This window comes from Myiozetetes cayanensis, unplaced genomic scaffold (genome assembly GCF_022539395.1).
Source record: "Myiozetetes cayanensis isolate MyiCay16 unplaced genomic scaffold, myiCay2020 scf4, whole genome shotgun sequence".
Taxonomy (NCBI): domain Eukaryota; kingdom Metazoa; phylum Chordata; class Aves; order Passeriformes; family Tyrannidae; genus Myiozetetes; species Myiozetetes cayanensis.
Window position 1 is genome coordinate 70,339,426 of NW_026087631.1, and position 22,178 is coordinate 70,361,603.

General features: G+C 44.8%; 1 protein-coding gene across 1 annotated transcript in view; it reads right to left on the minus strand.

Annotated features, from left to right (window-relative positions):
• Positions 1-22,178, minus strand: part of LOXHD1 (lipoxygenase homology PLAT domains 1) — a 150,161-nt gene that overhangs the window by 102,083 nt on the left and 25,900 nt on the right. The window contains exons 3-7 of the mRNA XM_050329855.1: positions 21,957-22,037; positions 20,985-21,169; positions 6,654-6,752; positions 4,900-5,048; positions 1,158-1,281 (exon numbers count right to left, since the gene is read on the minus strand). Of these exons, the coding sequence (XP_050185812.1) occupies positions 1,158-1,281; positions 4,900-5,048; positions 6,654-6,752; positions 20,985-21,169; positions 21,957-22,037 (638 nt within the window). The remainder of the gene's footprint in view (positions 1-1,157; positions 1,282-4,899; positions 5,049-6,653; positions 6,753-20,984; positions 21,170-21,956; positions 22,038-22,178) is intronic.

Below are 22,178 nucleotides of genomic sequence, written 5' to 3' on the forward strand. Positions count from 1 at the left end.
TGGGGTTTTTTTCCTAGCTCAAACTGTTGGTCTGAGAAAGAAAACACTTCTTCCTACAACCTTACCTCTCAGAAGGCTCAGAGATAAGCACACCTTAGACCTGTCTCGTGGTATCAATCCACACCTAAAACACTCCAACAATGTCTTAGGGAGCATGTATAACATAGCTGAGGTCCAACCTAAGTACTTGGATTAAATCAACCAGAAATTTCAGTACGGACTTTGGATAAAGTAGAAACATCAGAACTCACTCTCGTCTAATTTATCCTCCCTTTAAAATTTACATTAAAAGATTGACTCAAGCATGCTTTACTGTTGGATATATCTTCAACAAAACTCGTGAGAACAGGAAAAAAAAAAGCACAGTCATGAATGGTAAAAAAAAAAGGAAGCTTTTACAGGATGAATTACATTTCTGTTTTCTTTCCCATCTTCCCCTTATTTTTCTTAACAAGCATCCTGCAGTCAGGAATCTGCACCAGACCACTTTCCTCATGCACATGCAGGGGGAATACAAAGACTGCAGATGCTGAAGACCATGCAAGGAAGTAAAGGACAGCTGTTACACGTATGGTAAAAGTGTTTGTCTTTATGCTAATAAATAAATACAGGCAGAACACTATCCAAATAATCTTCTGCCTTGTGATGACTTCTTTTGTTGACTTTATATCCAAGTTTCTTTTAACAGAGACATAAATTTTGGTTGTCTTTGCTTTAACCATGTTGGATAATTGGAAAGACTGATTTAGGGATGAGCACTGCCTTTCTTGTTTTGCAAAAGGGTGTGTAGTTCCCCAGACAATAAAGTGAAGTACAATATTCACTACTGTGTGGCACACTGGTGACTGTGGAAATGGCAAACCACTCCCTAGAAGCTGGCGAGAGTCTTGTTGAAGTACAAGATGGATCTTTCATCCTCTGCCCATCAGCCCCTTATCCAGGTGCATCAGGTTTGTAGGTCCTACACTGCTTCACCAGTGAGATATAGAGGAGGGAAATATGGTGGCAGCTCAGGGACCCTTGTACAAAACAGCCTGCTACCAGCAGATGGTTCACTGCAGATCTCCCTAAGCATAAGGCATTCAGTCTTCTCGGGAAAACATGGCTAATAGCATTAATGGCCCATTTCCTGCCACGGATTCAGCCCACAAATTTACCTGTGGCTTCAGTGCCCCCAACAAGAATGTCCCTCTGGATTTTTCCATCGTCTTCATCTAAAGCAAACCAGCGTCCAACCGGGAACTGGTACACACACTTATTGCCAATGTCCTCAATGATCACCTGAGGGAAAAAAGAAACAGCACTTTGGAAAATAAAAAAATAATAATAAGAATAAAAAAAGAATTAAAAAAAAAAAATTGAAAAAGCAAAGGTTTTACAAGAGGGGTGGTAGAAGAGCAGAAGCTTAATGTCCACACTCTGACCTGGCATTTAACATATTCAATACTTGAGCAGATCCCTCTCCACTCCCTAATTAGTACTGATGCAATTTCAGACAATCAGCGAGTAAAAAAACCCAGCTTTTTCCTTTTGCTTTTTTTATCCAGTGAACCCACTCTGCCTCTCTCGCGGTGCATGAGACCAGATGTCTCTGCTATCAAGACCAGCTGGTTGGCCTGTCTTCCCTCTCTCCAGAGCATCTTTGCTGGCTACTCTTTCCCATCAGCTCAACGAGAGCTCTTTGTTCTGCTTTGGGAACAGGCTGTGTTGTTTCTCTCTGCTTTAGGGCCTGGTTATAAAACAACACCTAGGAATTCCAGGGCAAATCAAGACCATCAGATCAGCTTGTGTGACCTAGTAGCATCACTTTATCCCCATCAGTTATTCCAGGATGGAACCGTTGTAAAGGCAGCCGGGATACCTTGCGGTAGGAATAGCTTCTAATTTGGAGGGATTTGGCTCTTTGGACCACCAATGAGGAGGAGCCGTGTAAACACCATGAAGTTCAACCAGGCCAAGTGCAAGATCCTGCACCTGGTTGGGGCAACTCAAAGCACAACCATAGACTGGACAGAGAACAGATCGAGAGCAGCCCTGGGGAGAAGGACTTGGGGGGCTGGTGGGTGAGAGGATGGACACGACCCAACCCAGAAACCCCCTGTCCTGGGCTGATCCCACAGCGTGGGCAGTAGGGGAGGGGGGGATTCTGCCCCTCTGCCCCCTCAAGTGAGACCCCCCTGCAGAGCTGCCCCAGCCCTGGGAACAACAGCACAGGGACGGGGAGCTGCTGGAGAGAGTCCAGAGGAGGCCATGGAGATGCTGCCAGGGCTGGAGCCCCTCTGCTCTGGAGCCAGGCTGGGAGAGCTGGGGGGGTTCCCCTGGAGAAGAGAAGGCTCCAGGGAGACCTGAGAGCCCCTTGCAGGGCCTAAAGGGGCTCCAGGAGAGCTGGAGAGGGACCGGGGACAAGGATCTGAACTGACAGGACAAGGGGAAATGGCTTCCCACTGACAGAGGGCAGGGTTAGATGGGATATTGGGAAATTGGTTGTGAGAGTGGTGAGTCCCTGACACAGATTGCCCAGAGAAGCTGTGGCTGCCCCACCCCTGGAAACTGGACGGGGTTTGGAGCAACCTGGTCTGGCGGAAGGCATCCCTTGCCCATGGCAAGGGATTTGAAATAGATAGTCTTTAAGGTCCCCGTCAAACCAAACCATTCTAGGATTAGGTGATGTTTTAATAAAACAAGCCAGGGAACAATCTTCCCCTTTAATACTAGATGGTAGTTTTTTGGACCTCCTGCTGAGGTGTTTCTCACCAATATCTTCTTCTGGGCTCCTGAAGGTTGCCATAGAGTTACTAGTAGCATCTTAAACCAGCAGAGAAGGGTACTGAAGAATCTTGGTAAGAAGAGAAGAAATCAAAATCTCTATTCCCCTGCATGGCTCATGCCTCAGAGGGGAAAAAAAAAAAAATCGCTATTGTGGATAGAAAGCCCTTGACACTTTTCTCAACAAACAGGGAGAATCTGAAATCTGTCTTTTTGGATAAATTTATGAAGCCATTCTTTGGGAAACAGAGCTTCCCCTCCTGTCACTCATCCCACACCATGCTGTTGCCTGTAGCATCGCTGATTCCCGTTGTGCCTCCGTAGACATCAGCGTCTGCCAGGGCTGGGGTTGTCAGGATGAGAGAGCAGTGCTGTGCTGGAGTGTTAGGGACTAAAATAGATGAGGTTCAGGAGAAATACTAACACTCTGGTTCCTCTCTATGAGCTGATCCTCTTTGGGTTCCTTCTAATGGGTTTATTCATATATTTAGAGGTGGAAAACCATCTCTAAGCCACACTGAAAACACAAGAAACTTGAGAACAGGTTCATTCAGGAGTAAGAACACCAGAGTCTCCAAGTACTGGAGCAAATTACACAAAACCATCCACCAGCAGTAGACAGTAACTGAGATATTTCAGCTCAGTTCTCTGAACTTCCAGATGAATTTGCAAGCTAAAATTTGCTCTCCACTAAACCACAAACATCTTGGAGGCTTGTGGCAGAATATAGGGTTAATGTGTTGGCTGCAAGCCATCACAGCTCCAGGTTTTGGGATTCAAGCAACCTCACCAATGTTAAAAAACGTGTCACCTCTGATGTGGGAATGAGGTTCTTTCTCTGTGCTTTCTTCCCCTCGCTGTCTGTTACATTGAACACAACTGCTCTGTTTTTTCATGCATTTTTCATGGACAACCAACATCATAACTTTTTTCCTGCATTGTAATGGTGATGGTGGAAAAGCGTGTGCTAATATTTGCATTTGTAATCCATCAAACTACTCTGTTACCTAGGATTTAAAAATCTGGGGTGAGAACTTCTGTGGATTAAAGCCAACTGTGTTAAGCTACACCAGCAGAGGAAAGAAAATGAGACTAGAGGAAAGAGTCATAGATTTCTCCTTTTAAAATACTCCTTCAACCATTTCACTAAAAGCTGTAATACCTTTCTACCTTGTAGCAGGAGATTAAAACAAGAAGGAAAGTGAAAGAAAGCGATCTTTGTGGCAGGTATATTTCTTTTGCTGTGCCAATGACAAATCACTTGAACTTGGCCAAGCTGTAAGTCTGCAAATTTCCACCGTGAACAGACCCAACAAGACATTTCTCAGACTCTGGGATCTTCATGGTCTTGGTAATGAGTTAAGTCAACAGAATGAGAGAGGGCTTGGAGGCCCTGGCTTGGAGAATTCATCCTCCTTGGTCAAAAAAAACTGCTGTGATTGAGACACAGAAGGAGAAATATTATTAGATCAGCCAAATTCAAGCCTTAACAACTGGACTTTCTCACTGCCACAAAGTCACCTGAGATGCTCAAAAATTCACCTTAACCCAGAGTGCAAAAAACCTCATTTTAATGGTATCATCTAGTGACTTGGGTTGGAAGGGGACTTTAAACCTCATCTAGTTCAACCCCCTGCAGTGAACAGGGACATTTTCAACTAGACCAGGTTGCTCAAGGCCCCATTCCAACCTGACCTTGAAAGTTTCTAGGGATGGGGCTCCTATCACCTCTGTGGGGAACCTGTGTCAGTGTTTTACCACTTCCTTTGTAAAAAATCCAACACCTTCTTCCTTATATCTAATCCAGATCAGCCCTCTTTTAGTTTGAAACCAAACTACCCAACTGGAATTCTAACTGCCCAACTCGAATCTGCTGCACCTGGCTGAGATGCACCACGCTGGCATGCCCCAGGCTGCTGCCAGCACTTCATCAGCCGTCTTTGCTCTGCAGAAAAAAAGCAAGTCCTGAAGAGGAAAGTTCTGGAAAAGTGAAAACTTGATTTGTGACTCTCTCAGTAACCTGTATCATCAGCAATCATCCTTACATTTTCTTGGTACCAGGCTACCGAGAGGGTAAGTGGGATATTTTGACCCCATGACACACTTATATTGAATTTCTCACAAGAAAATAACCTTTGCAAGGAACCAGCCAGCAGAGCCACCCTTGTTATTATGCCCTATGTTAATTTTTCTTAATTTTCCCAGATTCGGAGCATCGAGTGTGAACTTGTCCTCTGCTCCTTTTTCAAAGTTGTCTTTGTCATTGTCCAGTTTCCTCACACCTGAGGGGAGAAAAAAAAAAAAAAAAGATGAAAAATAAAATAAGACTAAACGAACAAATAAACAATAATAAATAATAACTCAAAGGAGGAAAGGGTTACTGGCATATGTGTAAGTAAAAGAATATTTAGGAATGTCATCACTGGCTGAATCAAATATTCCCCAGGTATCAGCTCTCTGCAACCAGGAATCAAGGTAAAGGTAGAGGACTTTATATTCTAATAAAAAGGGTACCTTTTCTCAAGCACACAAAAGACCAGGATTTCCATTCTAATGTCACAGTTACTTACAGCTCTCAGAGCTTTCAGAAATATATATCCAGATGGCTCTTAAATCTTTTTTTTTTTTTTTTTTCCTTCAATACCACCACATTTCCCTTTTATTTTTAATGTCTTTGAAAACCTCCAAACTGTTCAAAAAAAGGCTTTGGTCACAAGCTGCAGATTTTGACATTTCAGGACACAGAATTCTTTGCTGCATCCGACTGGAAGGATTTATTTTCAAATTAGGACCCAGCCAGGGCCGCTGGCTTTTTCCTGATCTTACAGGAGTCTGCCTTTATGAAAAGTATTAAAGCTCTGACCCCGGTTGCAGCCAGCATTGCTCCTGTGTGAGTGATGCTGTGAGTGGGATTGAACCCACCCAAGGCAGCAGTGCAGGAAAAAGTGTCAGTGGGCAATTCATCCCACTTTTCTTAGAAGGGGATGAATCATTTTCTAGGGGTGTTATTTTCTTTGTGTAGTTATGACAGAGTGCCAGGACAACCAGCTTAGATTTAGACTCCCACTTTTGGATGTCTTCAGTGAGATCAGATGAATCCCCTTGTAAAAGTCTGGAGGATTAATCAAGGATGAACCCCATCCACTAGGTTTCATAATCTGTTCAAGGGTACTTGGCAGACATAATATCATTATTTCTTGAATTTGATAGGAGAGGTGCAGCATAGAAGCAAGAGAATATTTGCTCTTTGGGTCTCCAGGAATTCCCACCCACTTTTCTCCATGGCCCCAAGAGTTAGGTTCAGGCACATATTTTATTATTTTTTGATTTAAAATATTTTTTTAGAGGACTAAATTAATACTTCTAGACCACTTTCGTAGTACGATCTCCATTAAAAAAAGAAATAAAAAAGCTAACACCATTAATTTAAAGCCAACTAATACAAACCTTGATGAGATTGTTTTTCCAAATGGCCAGGCAGGCTCGGCCCCAACATTTGCCACACAGAAGGGACATCATTATCCGTGCAGGGACCCAGAAAATGAGACACACAGCTCTCACTGCGTGCACTGTAAATACACACCGGTGTTGGATGCTTCAGTGGACTGGCACTTACTGCACTGTTTCCTGCTGGTGGTTTATGCTGCATTTTCCCAGGATTTGGGTTTTTTAGTGGTAGGTAACTTCAGCCACAGCCCAGCCACGACTGCTGCACTGCAGTCGCAGGATGTGGATGTGAGAAGCCCTGGAGCTGAAACCACCATTTGTTGTGCCTTTCACTCAGCCAAACTATTCCGCATTTGCCACCGTCGCCTTTGCGTGGCGTTCAGATCACAGTCCTGCAGAGCAGGAGGAAATATTTTAGGGAACTATTTGCATTTGAATACCTGTGTCTCCTTTCTCGCCGAAGATATTAATGAAGACATCTGCATCTGTTCCACTGCCGCTGACTTCACCAGTGAAAACCCGCACCACGTACTTATTGACTGCAAGGAGAGAGGCAGAAATCACAACACATTATTAATAACTCAGTGGTTTGGTACAAAGCATAACGTTGCAGACCCATTCGGGCTGTGCTGATACTCTCTTGAAAGCTTGTCTGAACCATGGCTCTTGAAACACTGACCCTCTTCTCCGTAAGAGGAATAAAATCCATAGGCAGAACTCTGACACTGTGTATTCGCTGCCCAGGGCAAGAGCACAGATCACCCAGTTCCTGGCCTTGACACTGAAAGGTGAAGTAGATGAGAAAGCGAAAATCTTGATGTTGATAAAAGGGCATTAAATGAACTCGGACCAGCTCTGCTTTCTCCAGATGTCAAGGAGTTACAGAGTTACAGAGCCAGCTGTCTGCACAGTCTCAGACCTGACCCTTCTCAGACCTGATCCCAGTGCTGTCCTAGAGCTATTTTTGCAGTTTAGGTTATATTAAGCCTGCCTGGTGACAAGTATTTTGAGGAAATAGTAGTGTGGTGACAGAACAAGGAGCAATGGAATCAAACTGAAAGAGGGGAAATTCAGTTCAGATATACAGAAGAAATTCTTGACTGTGAGAGTGGTGAGGGACTGGTACAGGTTGCCCAGAGAAGCTGTGGCTGCCCCATCCCTGGAAGTGTCCAAGGCCAGGTTGGACAGGGCTTGGAGCAACCTGGAAGGTGTCCCTGTCCATGGGAGGGGCTTGGAATAATATAATCCTTAAGGTCCCTTCCAACCCAAACCATTCTATGGTTCTTTGATTCAACTAAAGGTCAGTCACTGCATGAACACAAAAATGTGAAGGTGGCCACCCTGTAGAGTTTTAAAAAAAAAAAAAAACAAAACCAAAAAAACACAAAACACCAAAAAAAAGCACAGTAGTTTTCATTTGATGGGGAAACAGCAATAAATCCCAGGACCCGTCTTCACAGTGATACTGTGAAGATACATCATGTGTGGCAAAAAAGCAGCACAAAAACCCTGTGGGTGAGCCACACCAGAAACATGTCACACATGTCATGCCAGTGAGTTTGAAAAACAAGTTCTTCAGATGGGTCAGGGTGGGACTCAGTTTGTTCCCAAGGACAGACAACAGGAGCTTGGCTTCTTGTGAAACCAATAAGAAAACTCCCACGACCTTCAGTGTGACTTTATTTGGGCCAAATATATGAACAACTTTCAGAATCTACCACCCAAGTCTACCTGAGTACCTTGTATCTCCAGACAAACAGTCATGACAAACACCTGATGCTGTTATCTTCCACGAAAAACCAGTGCTGGAGGCAGACAGCAAGACACAAAACAAAACTGATGAAAAGGAGTGTAAAATCTGCAGCTGAACAGCACACGATCTCACTTATGCCCTCAACAAAGTCTCTGTTACTGAGCCCTGGGTACCTGATACTGAAAGCTCTGTGCTATGTCACCTCTTTACTTCTGAGTCCCAAACACTCTGCTTCTGTGAAAGGGTCAAATGCACAGGTCTCCTCACACACATATCCTCTGCAGAAACTAAACTTTCTGCACCACAGAACCATTAACACTGGTAAAGACCTCTAAGATCTAAAAGTCCAGCTGTTAACCATGATTCATGACTTGCAACTCTTTTCCCTTTGGCAGGGGCAAATTTAGGGGGAAAGCCTTTTCTGGGCTTCCCAGCCAACTCCAGAAATGGATTCCCTCAGGAGCCATGGAATATCAAAAACACTGGGTTGCCACTCCAAGAACAGGTCCCCCATCTCCTCCACCATAATCAGTGCATATTAAAAATTATTCTAAAAGACAGCAGACACTTTGGTGCACGTGCTCCCACTGAGGCAAAGGATGTGAGAGCAAACATATGAGAAGCGGTTGTTGGACCATCCCCTGAATTATAACGATGCTCTCAGCTCCCAGGGTGAGGTGTACAAAGGCACAGCCCAAACAGAGGGGAAAATCACCTGTCACAGTTTAATGACTGTGCTGGGAAAAGGCTGAAAATCGAGCTGACATCCTTGGCGCCCCGTCGCAAAACATGCCATTGCAAATAAAATAATAATGATAAAACTGCAATAAATACTGAATAACAAGAAAGAGGAGGACAGAGATCCAGGCTCAGACAAGGGAGAAAACGCCTTAATGATTCTCTTTAACTCTTTTGCTTCACTTCACAGAGCTCTCACAACCTGCTAGAGCTGTACCAACACCAAAAGAGTTCATTTGCATTAGCCAAGGATGGAGATGGTGCAATTTACAGCTCCCACTTGGCCATTAAGCTGCTCTAACTAAAATTGACCCACTGTATGTTGAGATCTTTAATTACAGACCACATTTCTGCAGAAGCTTTGCTCCTTGCACCTCCTCTAGAATGTTTTTTTCTCATGTCAGCGATTAATTTTCCACTTCACTCTTCAGGAGCCAGAAGAACCTGATGGGATAAAAGGATCCTCAAAAGGACAAGCAACAGTAGCTGAACTTTGATTACCCTGGTAAGATAAGGCTTTATGACTCTGAAATACAGACCAGAAGGATGCCTGAACGCATGCAGAGCACCAAGGAGGACATGCAGAGAACAAGTCCACGAAGAGCAATGAGGAGCAGTGACCAAACACAGGGCAGGGAGGACACCTTGTAGAGGTTCTGCAGAAACATGTCTGGTCAGCAAGAAAAACTCTGGTAAAACTACTTGCCGGATCAAACACCTTGAAAGGTTTCTCAACATGGCTGTATTTCAAATCTGAGGTACAGAATGGCATCCTCTGGCAACCTGCTCGGAACACTAAGTGGTCCCAGGGGCTCCATATACACACAGAGTGTCAGCACAGAACTGATTCCTGAGCCCACAGATGGGTTATTTCAGGCTGGTGGCAATCACAGGGCACTGGGCTGTAAGGGGTTTATGTTGCCCCCTGAAATTTAAGCAAGGCTGGGGTGCAGAGCATGTGCTGGCAGGCCCAGCTCTCCGTGCTGATGTGTTTGCATGGGCAAAGCTACTCCAACAGCATTAGAGGTCCTTGGCAGAGGTCATGGCACACCCCTGCTTCACAGATTATGGGATCATGCCTAGCCTCTGCTCATCAGGTTTTCCCTTTAATTTTTTTCATATTTACAACCACGAAACTGTGCACTCTAGCCCAACCCCATACCGGGGGTCAGGACCTATCAGGCCTCCACACAGGAGAATCTTTGCTCCTCCATCTCCAGGAAGCAAACAAGATCAATCCCGAGCCACGCTGAATTTTTGCCAGCACTCTCTCCCTCTCTAAGCAATTCAACACTCCGCTGCAGCAGAGAGGGGAGCATTTCATGCTGCTCAGGGGTCCTTCTGTGCTTCATACATCAGCATATCTTACAGAATGACATGGTGGATGTGCAAATTTAAATAGAAAGGAAAGCTACCTCTCAGAAAGACAGTGAGGATTCAGCTGCTAAAAGAATGCAAGAAAAAGCTCTCATTGCAGCCAGGCAGGGATCTGGCTTAAGTCAAGCACTCTTCATTTTGAACATGGGTGGATGTTGCTCCCTGTTCTTTAAGCCCTTAGCAGCAGCATCTTTTCAAAAATACCCACTTGGCTTTTTTTTTTTTTTTTTTTTTTTTTGTTAATTTCAATACATGGCTCTGACTTCATCTGTAAAACAGGGATCAAGATGTTGCCTGGATATGTTTTTTTTTCCTGAATGCTTCTCCTAGCACTGTGAACATGCAAAATGCTAATGTAAAAGCTGTGCCTCCATCGAGCAGTGGAGGCTCACTGCACCACAGGCACGGGGAGGGGAGCTTTCCTAGGAGCAAAATTAGCAGCTTCAGAGGCACAAACTGCAAGATGCCAAGAGCAGAACAGCTAACAAAAATCAGTAGGAAGAGCAGTAGCTATTTTCTGCTGTCTTTCCTCTTCCCATTGCAACACAAGTGTAAATGCCCTCTGTGGTTAGAGCACCTTCCTTCTCTTTGCAGTTGGGCGTCTGCTCCACTAAGAGACAACTCAGCTCCCTCTGACATCTCTCATCCAACACACTGACGCAGACAAAGCTGTCCCAAAGAAGCATTTGAAGCCACTGCCAGGACGCCATCCCTGGGAAGCAGTGGGGTGGCACTGATGTAACCCCAGTGCGCTAATTTAGCAGAGGTGTGAGAGTCAATCAGCTCGTCTGCTACTGATTAACTCAGCCTCAGCTTCTCAACAGCGAGGAGGAAAGGTTAATCTTGCATTGTGGGCTGGAGTCAGGCTCTCTCCATACGAGACCCCAGAGGATTATTTTTGTGAATGTGATGCACTCCCGACCCTCCTGCTGGGGGCCAAAGGGAATGGGGCTGCTGCTCTCCTGCCCTGCCAGTATTCCCCATCCAGGCTGTTCCCACTGCCATCCCCATGAGCCAGGTGCAGCACTAGCCCAGCACATTGCTCAGAATCTTTTTATACAGACCCAGCACCTCTGGGTGCCCTTGTGCAACCTCCGTCCTGCCTCCAGCCATGGAAAACACATGGATATATTCCAGTCCAATCCTTCCACCTGCAAGCTGCAGCCGTGTGATTTTCATCTGTTAATGCCATTTATTTAGCAATATGATATCATTTGAACCACCGCAGGGTGCCACTGCCTAAAGAAATCTTGTAGCCACTCTTATTTGGGGCATTGGATAGGGTGTTTACACACAATCTGCTGAGTTTGTAACAGCAGAAGCAGGGGATTTGGGCAGGAAAACAAAGTCGGCTGTGCTTCATTACCTAGAGTTATCACCTCCTGCAGGGTGCAATGAATTCCAGGCTGGACAGCCCTGCCTACCTTCCGTGTGCACGACCTGCCACAGAGCAGGGCAGCCCCTCAGCATCCAATATCTGAGAAATGCCACAGCCCTCAGAGGCAAAGCACTCAGGGTTAAAAGCAGGGAACTAAGCCATAGGCAGCGATGGATTCTTCTCATAAGGCAACTTTTAGCAATTATCCTTCTGCTTTCACAGGGCTCCCAAGGGTGGCAATGTTTGACATCCACTCTCTGCTGCTCAGCACTGAGCAGGCAGATTTGGGAAGGCGTGGAAGGGGGTGGGGAGAGGCACTGCTACTTGTCTCTGAACTGCTGCTGTAGAAGAAATACTTCTGTAGTTAGTGTGAAAAGTGAAAAAAAAGTGTTGCTAGAGGGAGAGGCAGGGGCTTGAATCTGTAGACGAGGTAAAATGTCAATCTGAGTCTGCCACGGTCTTCTTGCAGGAGCTTGGGAAAGTGGTTTAACATCCATATGCTTTGGTTCCTTGATGTCAGATCGAGTCAGTCATTCCATCCCACCAGAAACTGTCTGACGAAATCTCTTCTTGATGGAAAGGACTGACTTGCCCCAGTGGAAGCTCCTTTATACCACTGGTGACAGCATCTTCCTCAGTGACAGAGTTCTTGGTCAGAGCATCCTTAAAATGTCAGGCAGCCTATGGTTAGGGCACAAAGCTGAGGCCTGGCCTCCCAAGATGCTTGGTTCACAGCAAACACTTGAATTTAGTTTTTGTCGCCCTGAGAGGGAGCCCATCCCACCCGGATAACACCTCTTCTTCCTGGATGAGCTTCTGCTGACCTAGTGGAGGTGCCCTGCTGCTTTTCTGTGTCCAGCAGTCGAGTCTCTGCAAACACTGCAGAGGGGAAAGCTCACCCAGCCCCCGATCATTACACCTCTCTCTGACACAGGAGCAGGGACCCTAGAGATAGCTACACAGAGCAAAACGTATTGAGCACCTAAAGCAACCCCTGCGAAAGCAGAAGAGCCCTGCTGAGCTCACCAGCAGCCAGATCTGTCTCAAAATCGTGTCCCGCTCCTGCACAAAGCGATCTGCACACAGATAAAGAAGCACTTTTTTTCCCCATCCAACAGAGCACTGAATTCGAAGGGCTGGTTTAGAGCTCAATAGTAATTAATGTCTTTCAAGGGTAATTGACAGCTACCTTTATTAACGAACTGTGCCTTCAGAGGTGGGGAACAGCTCCTTTAACCAAGGGTTTGAACTGAAAACGCAGGTTACAAGCACACCTGGAGCACAGGGGATGCTGAAAAAGGAACAGTTTTGTATTGGACAGGGCTCTGAGCAACCTGATCTACTTGAAGATGTCCCTGCTCATTGCAGGGGGTTGGACTAGATGGTCTTGAAAGGCCCCTTTTAACCCCAAATTCTGTGACTTCATAGCTTTTGGCCACGAACACCTGTGCCAAAACACCTCGTTAGCAAGGGAGAAATGCTGCAGAGCCTTTGCATGCCTCTGGGGTGCCCATATTTAGAGACAGCACCAAGGATGGCGTGGCCCTGGTTCGGCATTTCTTTAATCTCATAAGGGCTCCGTAGAAGTGTCTTCTTAAGAAATATTATTGCTGTCACCCAAGGAGGCACAACACACAGGAGAAGGAAATCATTCAGCAAGAGTTCGGACAGCGTTCTCAGGCACACGGTGGGACTCTTGGGGTTGTCCTTTGCAGGACCAGGAGTTGGCCTTGATGTTCCTTGGAGGTTCCTTCAGACTCAGGGTATTCTGTGACTCTGTGGTAAGAGAGTTTGCTCTGTTGAATACTGCACCACCCTCAGCCTCTGCCTTGTGCCCCTCCCGTAATGAACTCCGACACTCGGCCTCCCCACCCAGGCCAGAGAGCATGGGATTCAGCTCTGTTTCCTGTGGCTCCAACGTGGAATCAAAGCATGCATCAAAACAGTTAATGTATTAGGATTCAGCCTGGATCATCCCTCTGTGAGAGGCAATCTACCACATGCAGAAGGATTTGCTTGTAGGATATGCTAAACTGATGTTCCTACTGCGACTTCAAAGCGATGATGACTTTTTGAAGTGAGCTTTAAATGACCTTGCTCAGGAGACAATAGTGGTTTAGCTGTAGAAGCAGGGGGGTTAGCACAGGGCAACCCACCTTGTGACAGGAGTGCAGAAACCCTTGTTCATCTCATTCTCCAAGATTTATCGTTACTTTGCATTAGTTCAGCACCAGGGTGGAAGCTCATTAAAACAAAACAAAAAAACACAACCACCCCCCAAAAAACAACAAGAAAAAAAATGCAGACATTTCACAAAAGAAATATCTGTTCTCTGCTTTCCCCAGATCTGGTATTATCAAACCTGAAAAAATCACTGAAAGTATCCTCTTGGGTTAAAGACTTTTCCTCAGAAATAAGAGTGAAATAATTTTACAGTATTGTTAAAAATCTTATTGTTAGCACTGTGCTTCAGTCTTGCTTTGAATAAATCACATCATTTTTAAAAGTTACTCTGTTTCAAAACTGATAGCTGAATTAATTTCCATATATAGTCATAATTAGTAAAAATTATCCCATGTCTTCACAAACGTGCTGTACTACCTGTTTTGTATTGGGTACACATAGATCTATACACCAGCCACACACAGAGATGTCTCATGCCTCTTCAAAATTCCTTCTCTTGAAACATGCAGTCCTCGATATGAATTACAAATCTCTATTTCCATCCCATTTCAGAGCCCTGTGCATCTTGTCTTCCTTGTGGTTTACAAGCCACTAGTGTTTCTTTTTATTTCTGTATTTCAATTGCTCTTTCCTTTCACCCATCTTTAGAGACAAAACGACGGGCAAAAAAATACATTACAAGTAAAATGTCCATAGCTGCCTCATTTTGGACACAGTGATATAAGATGGGCAAAGTTTTGGGGGGGAGAGTAAAGTGCTTATGAGACCAACTGGAGTATTTTTGATCAAAGACAAAAGACATTTCTGGCTACTCAGTATGCCAGATAGCATGACAGGGTTTTTTCCCAGTGTTATCAATGGGGTGGTAAAAGATATTACTCCCTCTGCAAACCTTGTTTATTGAATGCTTCAGCATGCAGCAAGGCCTCATCCTTAACACAGGGGGTATTCACCATTACTCAAAGGTAAACAACTCATATTTATTTCATAAATATATTTAGCTGAATTTTCCTGGGTTGATTATACACTTCCAGTTCTCAATGTAAATAAAGATGAATTTTGATGAGCAGGTAACACTTATTAATATTTCATTCCCTCTCCCTCCACTTCTTTGTCCTCAGAAATTATCTGTCTTCATTTTTCTGATCATGAAAGTTTCCAAACTGTGAGACCTCATTTTGAAATGCGACCCAGGGGAATCATGAAATCATTTAGGCTGGAAAAGCCCTCTCAGATCAACAAGTCATAGTGTTCTCCCAACACTGCCAAGGCCACCACTAACCCATGTCCCCACATGCCACATTTACACACCTTTTAAATCCTTCCAGGGATGGGGACTCAGCCACAAGTCCAGCCCTCCAGACCTGATGTTTTATAAAACAAGGTTGCAAAGCCCACAGGGCATGGTCAACTGGTGCCTCACATCTCAAATGCTGCCCCTCACCAGATCTTCTGCCACCAGTACTTTACAGAGAAATACTGGCCACAGCTCCAGTTCAGATCCAGCCCAGCCCTTAGGGACGTGCACCTCCCATGGCAGCAGGAAGGACTTGGCTAAGTGTCTCCTCGAGCCACAGCCAGGTCAATGCCTCCTAAGTCTTCCAAGTCATCCAACATTAAAACTCTGGACAATGAACTGTGAAGTCTTAACACAAGCCTCTTTCGCAGAGGAAAGAAATAACACAGCTCACATTCCCAGCTCTAATATATGGGCTTTAGGTCCTAGTGGATTTAGAAATCTCAGAGAGTACCTGGAGTATGTTAACTCTATGTGTGCTTGCACAGATGGTTTCAAGTGCACAGTGGACAGAGATGTCCAGCACAGGCTGCTTCTTCAAATGTACAAGTTGCCTATGTAAAGTCTGCACTGACTGCCATTCCTGCCTTCAATGGAAACTGTTCTGTGGCTCTCTCTGTCCGTGGTCTTCTCCTCTGACCCACCATGAACACAAACTGTCCCACTCTCTTTAGGTGATCTCATTAACTGTGCCCCAGATGAGGGCAGATCAGTGATTCAAGGAAATTTTTGAAAGACTAATGGATTGGACGTGACCTGGAATTTGATCAGCTGAACTTCTGTCATTTGTAATTATAATAAATGTTGTTCTAATTTTTTTTTAAAGGCGAGACTTCCCTCTGCCTGCACAAGCACACAGGGACATTTCACCACTCATCTGCCTGTTCTGGGATCCAGTTCCCAGCTGCTCACTGTGATCTTACAGCCATTACCCTCGGGACATACCCATGCAAACTCTCAGATCCATCATATATCAACCCCAAATCAGGCCAGAACTGACACAGCCAAGCAACCTTCCAGTTCAAAGCAGGTTCTTGTCAAGGCAGAAATTTCATGTCTGCCTGCAGGGGACCATCCAGACTTAGCCCACAGCTACACCTGATCTCATCCTCTGATCCATTTTTTATGTAATAACAATAAAAACCACTAGGTGAACAATTCCGAACACATTTACGTATGGGAAATTAAAAATTAAACATGACAAGACTGCGCTGGGCTCTTCCATCCTCAAGGTCAAGGTATGCCACATGTTGTGCTCACACATGTGCTTCTCCCACTCATTATTAACAGACCAAATAAGGCTAAACTTTAACCCAAAAAAGTAGAGATGGAAGGAGTTCTACAGTTTGAGGTCACATAAGCAGTTCTGTCCTACTGGAAATAGGCAGCTTTGAAAGAGTTTGACATTTATAGCCCATCACGTTCAATCCTAAATAATTTCAGGGTGCTGATGGCCAAAAAGCCAGAGGGAAATCAGTTCTTGGCTCCCAACTTTATTTGCAACAGATAAGTTGCAAAGACTTGAGCAAAATTTCACAGGTTAGTGTAAACTGCAGTTGCACAGAAGACTGAATTAATTTTCAACTCTCTGTGCTCCTTAACATGATTTTAAGGACCAAGTGAGTGAACATCCCCTTTGCAAATGAATGATCTCATAGTAAAGGGCATGTACAGAGAATTGTTTGATTAGAGAGAGGTTTCAAGGGAAATCAAGAACAGCCAGTATGTGTTTCCCTTGTTCTGAGGATAGCTGGAGGTCACACTGCAGAGAGCCCAGACTAACCTCAACCAGCTGAATAACTGCCTGTGCTCACCCCAGAGAAAAGACGGTCCATGGATAAACAACTTATTATTTAACCCAACAAAACCTCAGCTTCTCTTATGAATCAGGGCACAATTTAGCCCTGCGAAAATATTGTAGCATTATGTCTTGAGAAACTCTTCAATCCACTTGAAGATTAACTCTCAGGACTCCTGGTTTTCCAGCTGGATGATAAAAAGCTGTACCCATCACACACACAGGGATGGAGAAAGGCTCAGGCCTCATGTTCCACTTGCAGCAGATGCAGAGCCAGCCCAGAGAAATGAGAGTCAGCATGGGATGGGGAGACAGGGTCTGTCTACTGAGTGGCACAAATGATTCATGACCAGTCTGATTCATGACCAAGCTGTGTCAGGGGAGGTTTAGATTGGGTTTTGGGAAAATTTCCTCTTGGAAAGGGTTTTCCTGCCCTGACACAGCTGCCCAGAGGAGTGGTGGAGTCCCCATCCCTGGAGGGATTTAAAAACCATGTGGATGTGGCACTTTGTGACACGGGTTAGTTGTGTCTTTGTCAGCTGTGTGGGAGTGGTTGGACTTGGTGATCTTAGAGGGCTTTTCCAACCTAAATGATTCTGTGATTCTGTGGACTGGCTCCTGAATCTCATGCACTTTTACATCGGGGGCAGTAGATCTTATTAATGCAGCTGCCAGCTGTTATGAATGCTCTCCTCCCCCACCGCTTTGGTAGGACATCAGACACCCTCAGAGTGACCCAAAACCCACAACACTCAAAGGAAAATAAGCACCTGACTTCAGTTTTGAGCCGGTCCCTTGCCTGATGGCTCAGCCACAGTTACACAGTCCTAAGGTTTCATAAACTTAAGTGAAGCAGCATAAAGCCGAACAATAGCCCTTCCTTGTAATTAATACCTGTAATGTAAATTGATCCAGGCTGCCAGTAGCAGCTGCTGGGTAAATAAGAATCTGTGACACTATCACTGTCAAAGGGCCATTGGCATACGATGCCACGGATGTGAGTACAGGGAATAGAGGATCATTCAAACAGGAACACTTAAAATGTAACTTGTTCTCCTTGAGAAATGTGTGGCATTCTACAGGGAACCTGATGGGAGACATTTTTCTCACATAAGTAAATGCAATCACTCAGGCATCTGCAGTTGCTAAGTAGTGCTGCCATTCTTGGTAGCTCTATTTGGATCATGAAAAGCATTTTACTTTTGTTTTTTGAGTGTGTGTGTCTATTTTTTCCATTACATGTGACTGGTTTTGCTACACATTCTTTTCTGCATTTTTTAATAATTCCTCTGCTTTTTTCCTTTAAATTAACCTCTTCAAAAATCACAGTCCTGCAGGGATTCTCTGACTGACCTGTGTCTCCCCTCACCAAGAAAGAGGCTGAGTCTCCCCATAGCACGATCTGTTTTGGTCCAGGCACCCTTCAAATATGCTCAAGATGCCTCTTCAACAAAGGAAAGATGTGACCAAAAAAAAAGCAGTTCATTTTTCTCAAGTCCTAATCCATCCCACACATGGCACAGAGAAGATGCACAACTCAGCAGTGACCTCCAGTTCAAGGGATGAAGGAATATCCTCATGAGAAAGATGGGAAAGCTCTCAAGGAGAAGATCAAAAGCTGAAGGTGCTGCAGGAAAGGGAACACAGAAGAAACTTGTTTGATTACCTCCAAAAACATCCCTGATTGTGACAGCAAATAGAGCATGAAAGCAAGGCATGAAGCTAAGTTTGGCAGCAACAGTGACTGGGTGGTTTATAAAGAAAAACTAAAGAAAAAGGGGAAACAGTGATTGAAGAGACATAGCCAGAAAGGAGAAGAGTATGGCACTGAACACTGCTAATGGGAACACAGACTTAGGAGAGAGTTACTAATTTTTCTTTACAGGCACGTAAACCCACCAAGCCACATAATTATTCAGTTTTCTAGTGGCCTAGAAAATATTAATACCTAAGGAGTAAACACCATCATTTTAAACCACTGGGGAGGGAAAAACAAACAAACAAACAAACAAAAAAAACCAACAAACCCAAACCCCACCAAATTTAGGGTAAGTGACTTTTATGTACAGGGAAAATCATATCACAATCTCATTTCAGACCTCTACTGATCCAGAGGGAGGCAAATTAATTCAGATACATTTACATTTGCAGCTGACAGTTCACCACAGCACTCTGGGAATGTTTATCTTTCATTAATTATGGTTCAAGGGGAACTGCAACCTGAGATAGCAGAGCTAACCCTCTCCTCTTACAGATTCAGACCTGCCACCTGGAAGGCTTCCAACCCTTCACCCGTGGCTTTGGCCCCAGCCCAGCTCCCTGTATGTGCATGGGCGGCTGCGGGGCACCCACTGCCACTCCGAAGTGGGGTCTTCTCTCTCTCATAAAGGTGAAAAGAACAGATGCCCTTCTAAAAAATGCTTGGTTAAGTCCTTTCTTTCACCCTTGGGAGATAATCTTATTTGTGTTTATCCTGTACGAAGCACAGAGTGAGTAGTCCCAAAACCACTTCTCCAGAAGAGCGAGCGCTCGGGACTTGCTCCTTGGCTGGTGAAATGCAGAGTTGTTCCAGAAATTTCATTGGAGCTGAGCTCTTTTGTACCAGCTGAGGGTTTAGCCCACAAGTCCTTTCCTGCTGTGAGACAGGTGTTGAACAGGATGGAGGAAATCACATGCATTCCCTTGAATCATCTCTCCCAGGCAGGAGCAATAATAAATTCAGATAAGGGGTTGTGTCATTTAAAGATCTATTAAGATTGAATGGTTGACTTCCTCCTCAAGGGAACCTCTCCTTAACTGTGTATTGCTTTGACTCATTCACTACCTTCTCCAGACCCTTTCTGCCTCATAATTCTTAACATAAGAACTGTCCTTAAGTTCTCCAATTCACAAACCAATTGGATGAAAAAAACGGCAAAATCCTTCGGCACACACAGCCCCAGCAGTAACTGGGTGGGTTTTTTGCAGATAACATCTCCAGACGTTATCTCATTCCCCTGTGGCAGCCACCCTGGGGATGTCTGCATTTCTAAAATGCTCCCACCTACATTTCCTGTCAATGAACATTATCTGTGCACACTACTTCATACACAGTATCTTTTAGTACTTAAATATTAAACACACCAAAACTGGTTTAGAAGGTTGTATCTCAATAGGGCAAAATTACTAACAAATCAGGATCAATTTGGTTTATTGTTTCAGTGTCAACTTCAAACAGGACCTCAATAAAAATAACAGTACTCTGCCCTTCTAGGATATCTGTCAATGCTCACAGCAGTGTGTTAAGGATGGCAATAAACTGGTTTTACCAAAGGGTTGCTCCTAAGCGGTCATGTCAGCACATTATTGCAAGAAATCTACTGCTTATTCTCAACAAGATGAGATACTAGAAAAAGCACAAGTTTCTCCTTTTTAGCACCAAACTATACACCTCTCTTTTCCCACAGACCCGTGGCTGGTGGTGGGTGTACTTCAACTCTGTGCCCAAAACCAAGCTCCCAGAGAAGGACCAGTGCACTGGTGAGGCCATCAGGAAAACAGCACTCGTTTTCCTCGTTAGCACTCGCAGATAAACCACTGACATCGCACCTGGGGTTGGCTCGCTGGCTCAATTTCCACATCTCGATCGCCTTCCCACTCACGTTACAGGCACTTATACATCACCACATGGCCTATACGCTGATACCAGTTGGAGTTTGCAAGCTGTCCTGGCTTCATTTCAACGTCATTAGCTTGAGACCACTCTGAAAAACAGGCTCCAGCTCAATATCGACATCATATACATACAACAAACCAGCGCAGGGTTACAGCAAGAGGGTTTGTTTGCCTCTTTGTGGAAGTTTCCTGCAGGACATTACCAGAGCCAGGAAACAGTCAGCTTTATACATGGGACTGTAACCACGCTGCCTCTTTGGATAGCACTCAAGGATACCAGGGTAGGATGCCTCTCATCTACATGTGGCCATTTAATCTCATTTAATGTTGTTGACATGGATCCTTCAGCACTCAGCCAACAAGTGGAGCTTCTCCCAACAGTGATTTATCCCACCCTAAGATGTCAGATCTAACGCTGGGAGAAGAAATTACCCTCTGGAGGTATCTTGCATCTTCCTATATCTCTCTCCACTGGCTATAAAGAAAAATTACTTTTCATACCATGAAATCATCTCAAACAACGCTGTCCTTTCTTACAAGGCACCCGAAAGCCCAGCCAAGCTTTTTTTTTTTTTTTTTTAAAAACTCTTACTTTTGGGCACATCCATGGGGTTCAGGCTGCCAACGAGGTCTCTGACGTAGAGTCCATCCCCATCCTCCTTGCTCAGCCAGTTGTTGCAGGGGAAGTAGAACCGGAGGTGGGGTCTGTTCATGTCGGTCACGATCACGCGGTCGAGGAACCACCCCGCGTTCAGTCCAGTGTTGTCGTGCTCAATCCTAGGGGAAGAACAACCCTGGGTTTGGTGTTTTCATGAAGACTGGCCATAAATTTCGTGGAATATTGTATATTAGGCGAGGCTAGAGCAATTATACACAGAATGCCTGTTTGTAGCCGTCTACCCAAAGTGTTTCAAAGAACTCACAGGCTTTTACAGGGTATTTTAAAAGTAACAATATATTTCTGGGTAGATATCATAGGTGAGTCTGTGGGCTGTTACCTTCAAGGGGATGCACACAAACAGACACAGCCCTCCACATTCATTCAACATATCAATTCACTCACCTTGCACTGCATATTTAAAACATAAGGGGCTCTCTTCCCACCCTACATCCTTTCTGCTCTCTTCTCCCTCTTACTTTGCTCTTCACAGCTTTCTTTGTACTACTTGCTAATTTTTAATTTTATAGTGGTCGGTCACATGGTGGTTAAACATAATAATCGTAATTTACATGACACTAATTCAGCAAAAGAGGACAGCAAACCCCATTTACCTCCACTGGGACATAAAACCAGTCCTAAACGTTTTTCCCCATGATTGCATATGGCAGAAATGCAATTCTTGGTGGGGAGCATGGATAGTTATAAGCAATACCGCAGGTGATTTCACGCTTCAGTTCAAATCTGAGGCACTAAACAAGCTTTTACCACCCCTTAACTTCACCTTGATGGGGGCACGTTAACGAATGGTGAATAAAACATGGCAGTGCTAAAACCTCTACAGTCTGTCATCCGATTAGCACCTCGCAGAGAAGGTGCTGTGGTTGTGCGGCGCCGTGCAGGTACCTTATTTTCTTTATTTGTCCGACGTTGTTGGTTTTCACCCGGAACACGTCTGTTTTGCTCCTCTCGAAGGCCGTGCTGCTCCTGTAATGCACACGCGTCAAGAGCCGTGGTGAAAAACCAGCAACCTTGTCAGCAACCACGCGTGGTGGCCTGACAGAGCGCTAGTGCTTGAAGAAGTGTCATTCCTAGTACTGGAAAGGCCTAATTTTCAGTACCCTCTCT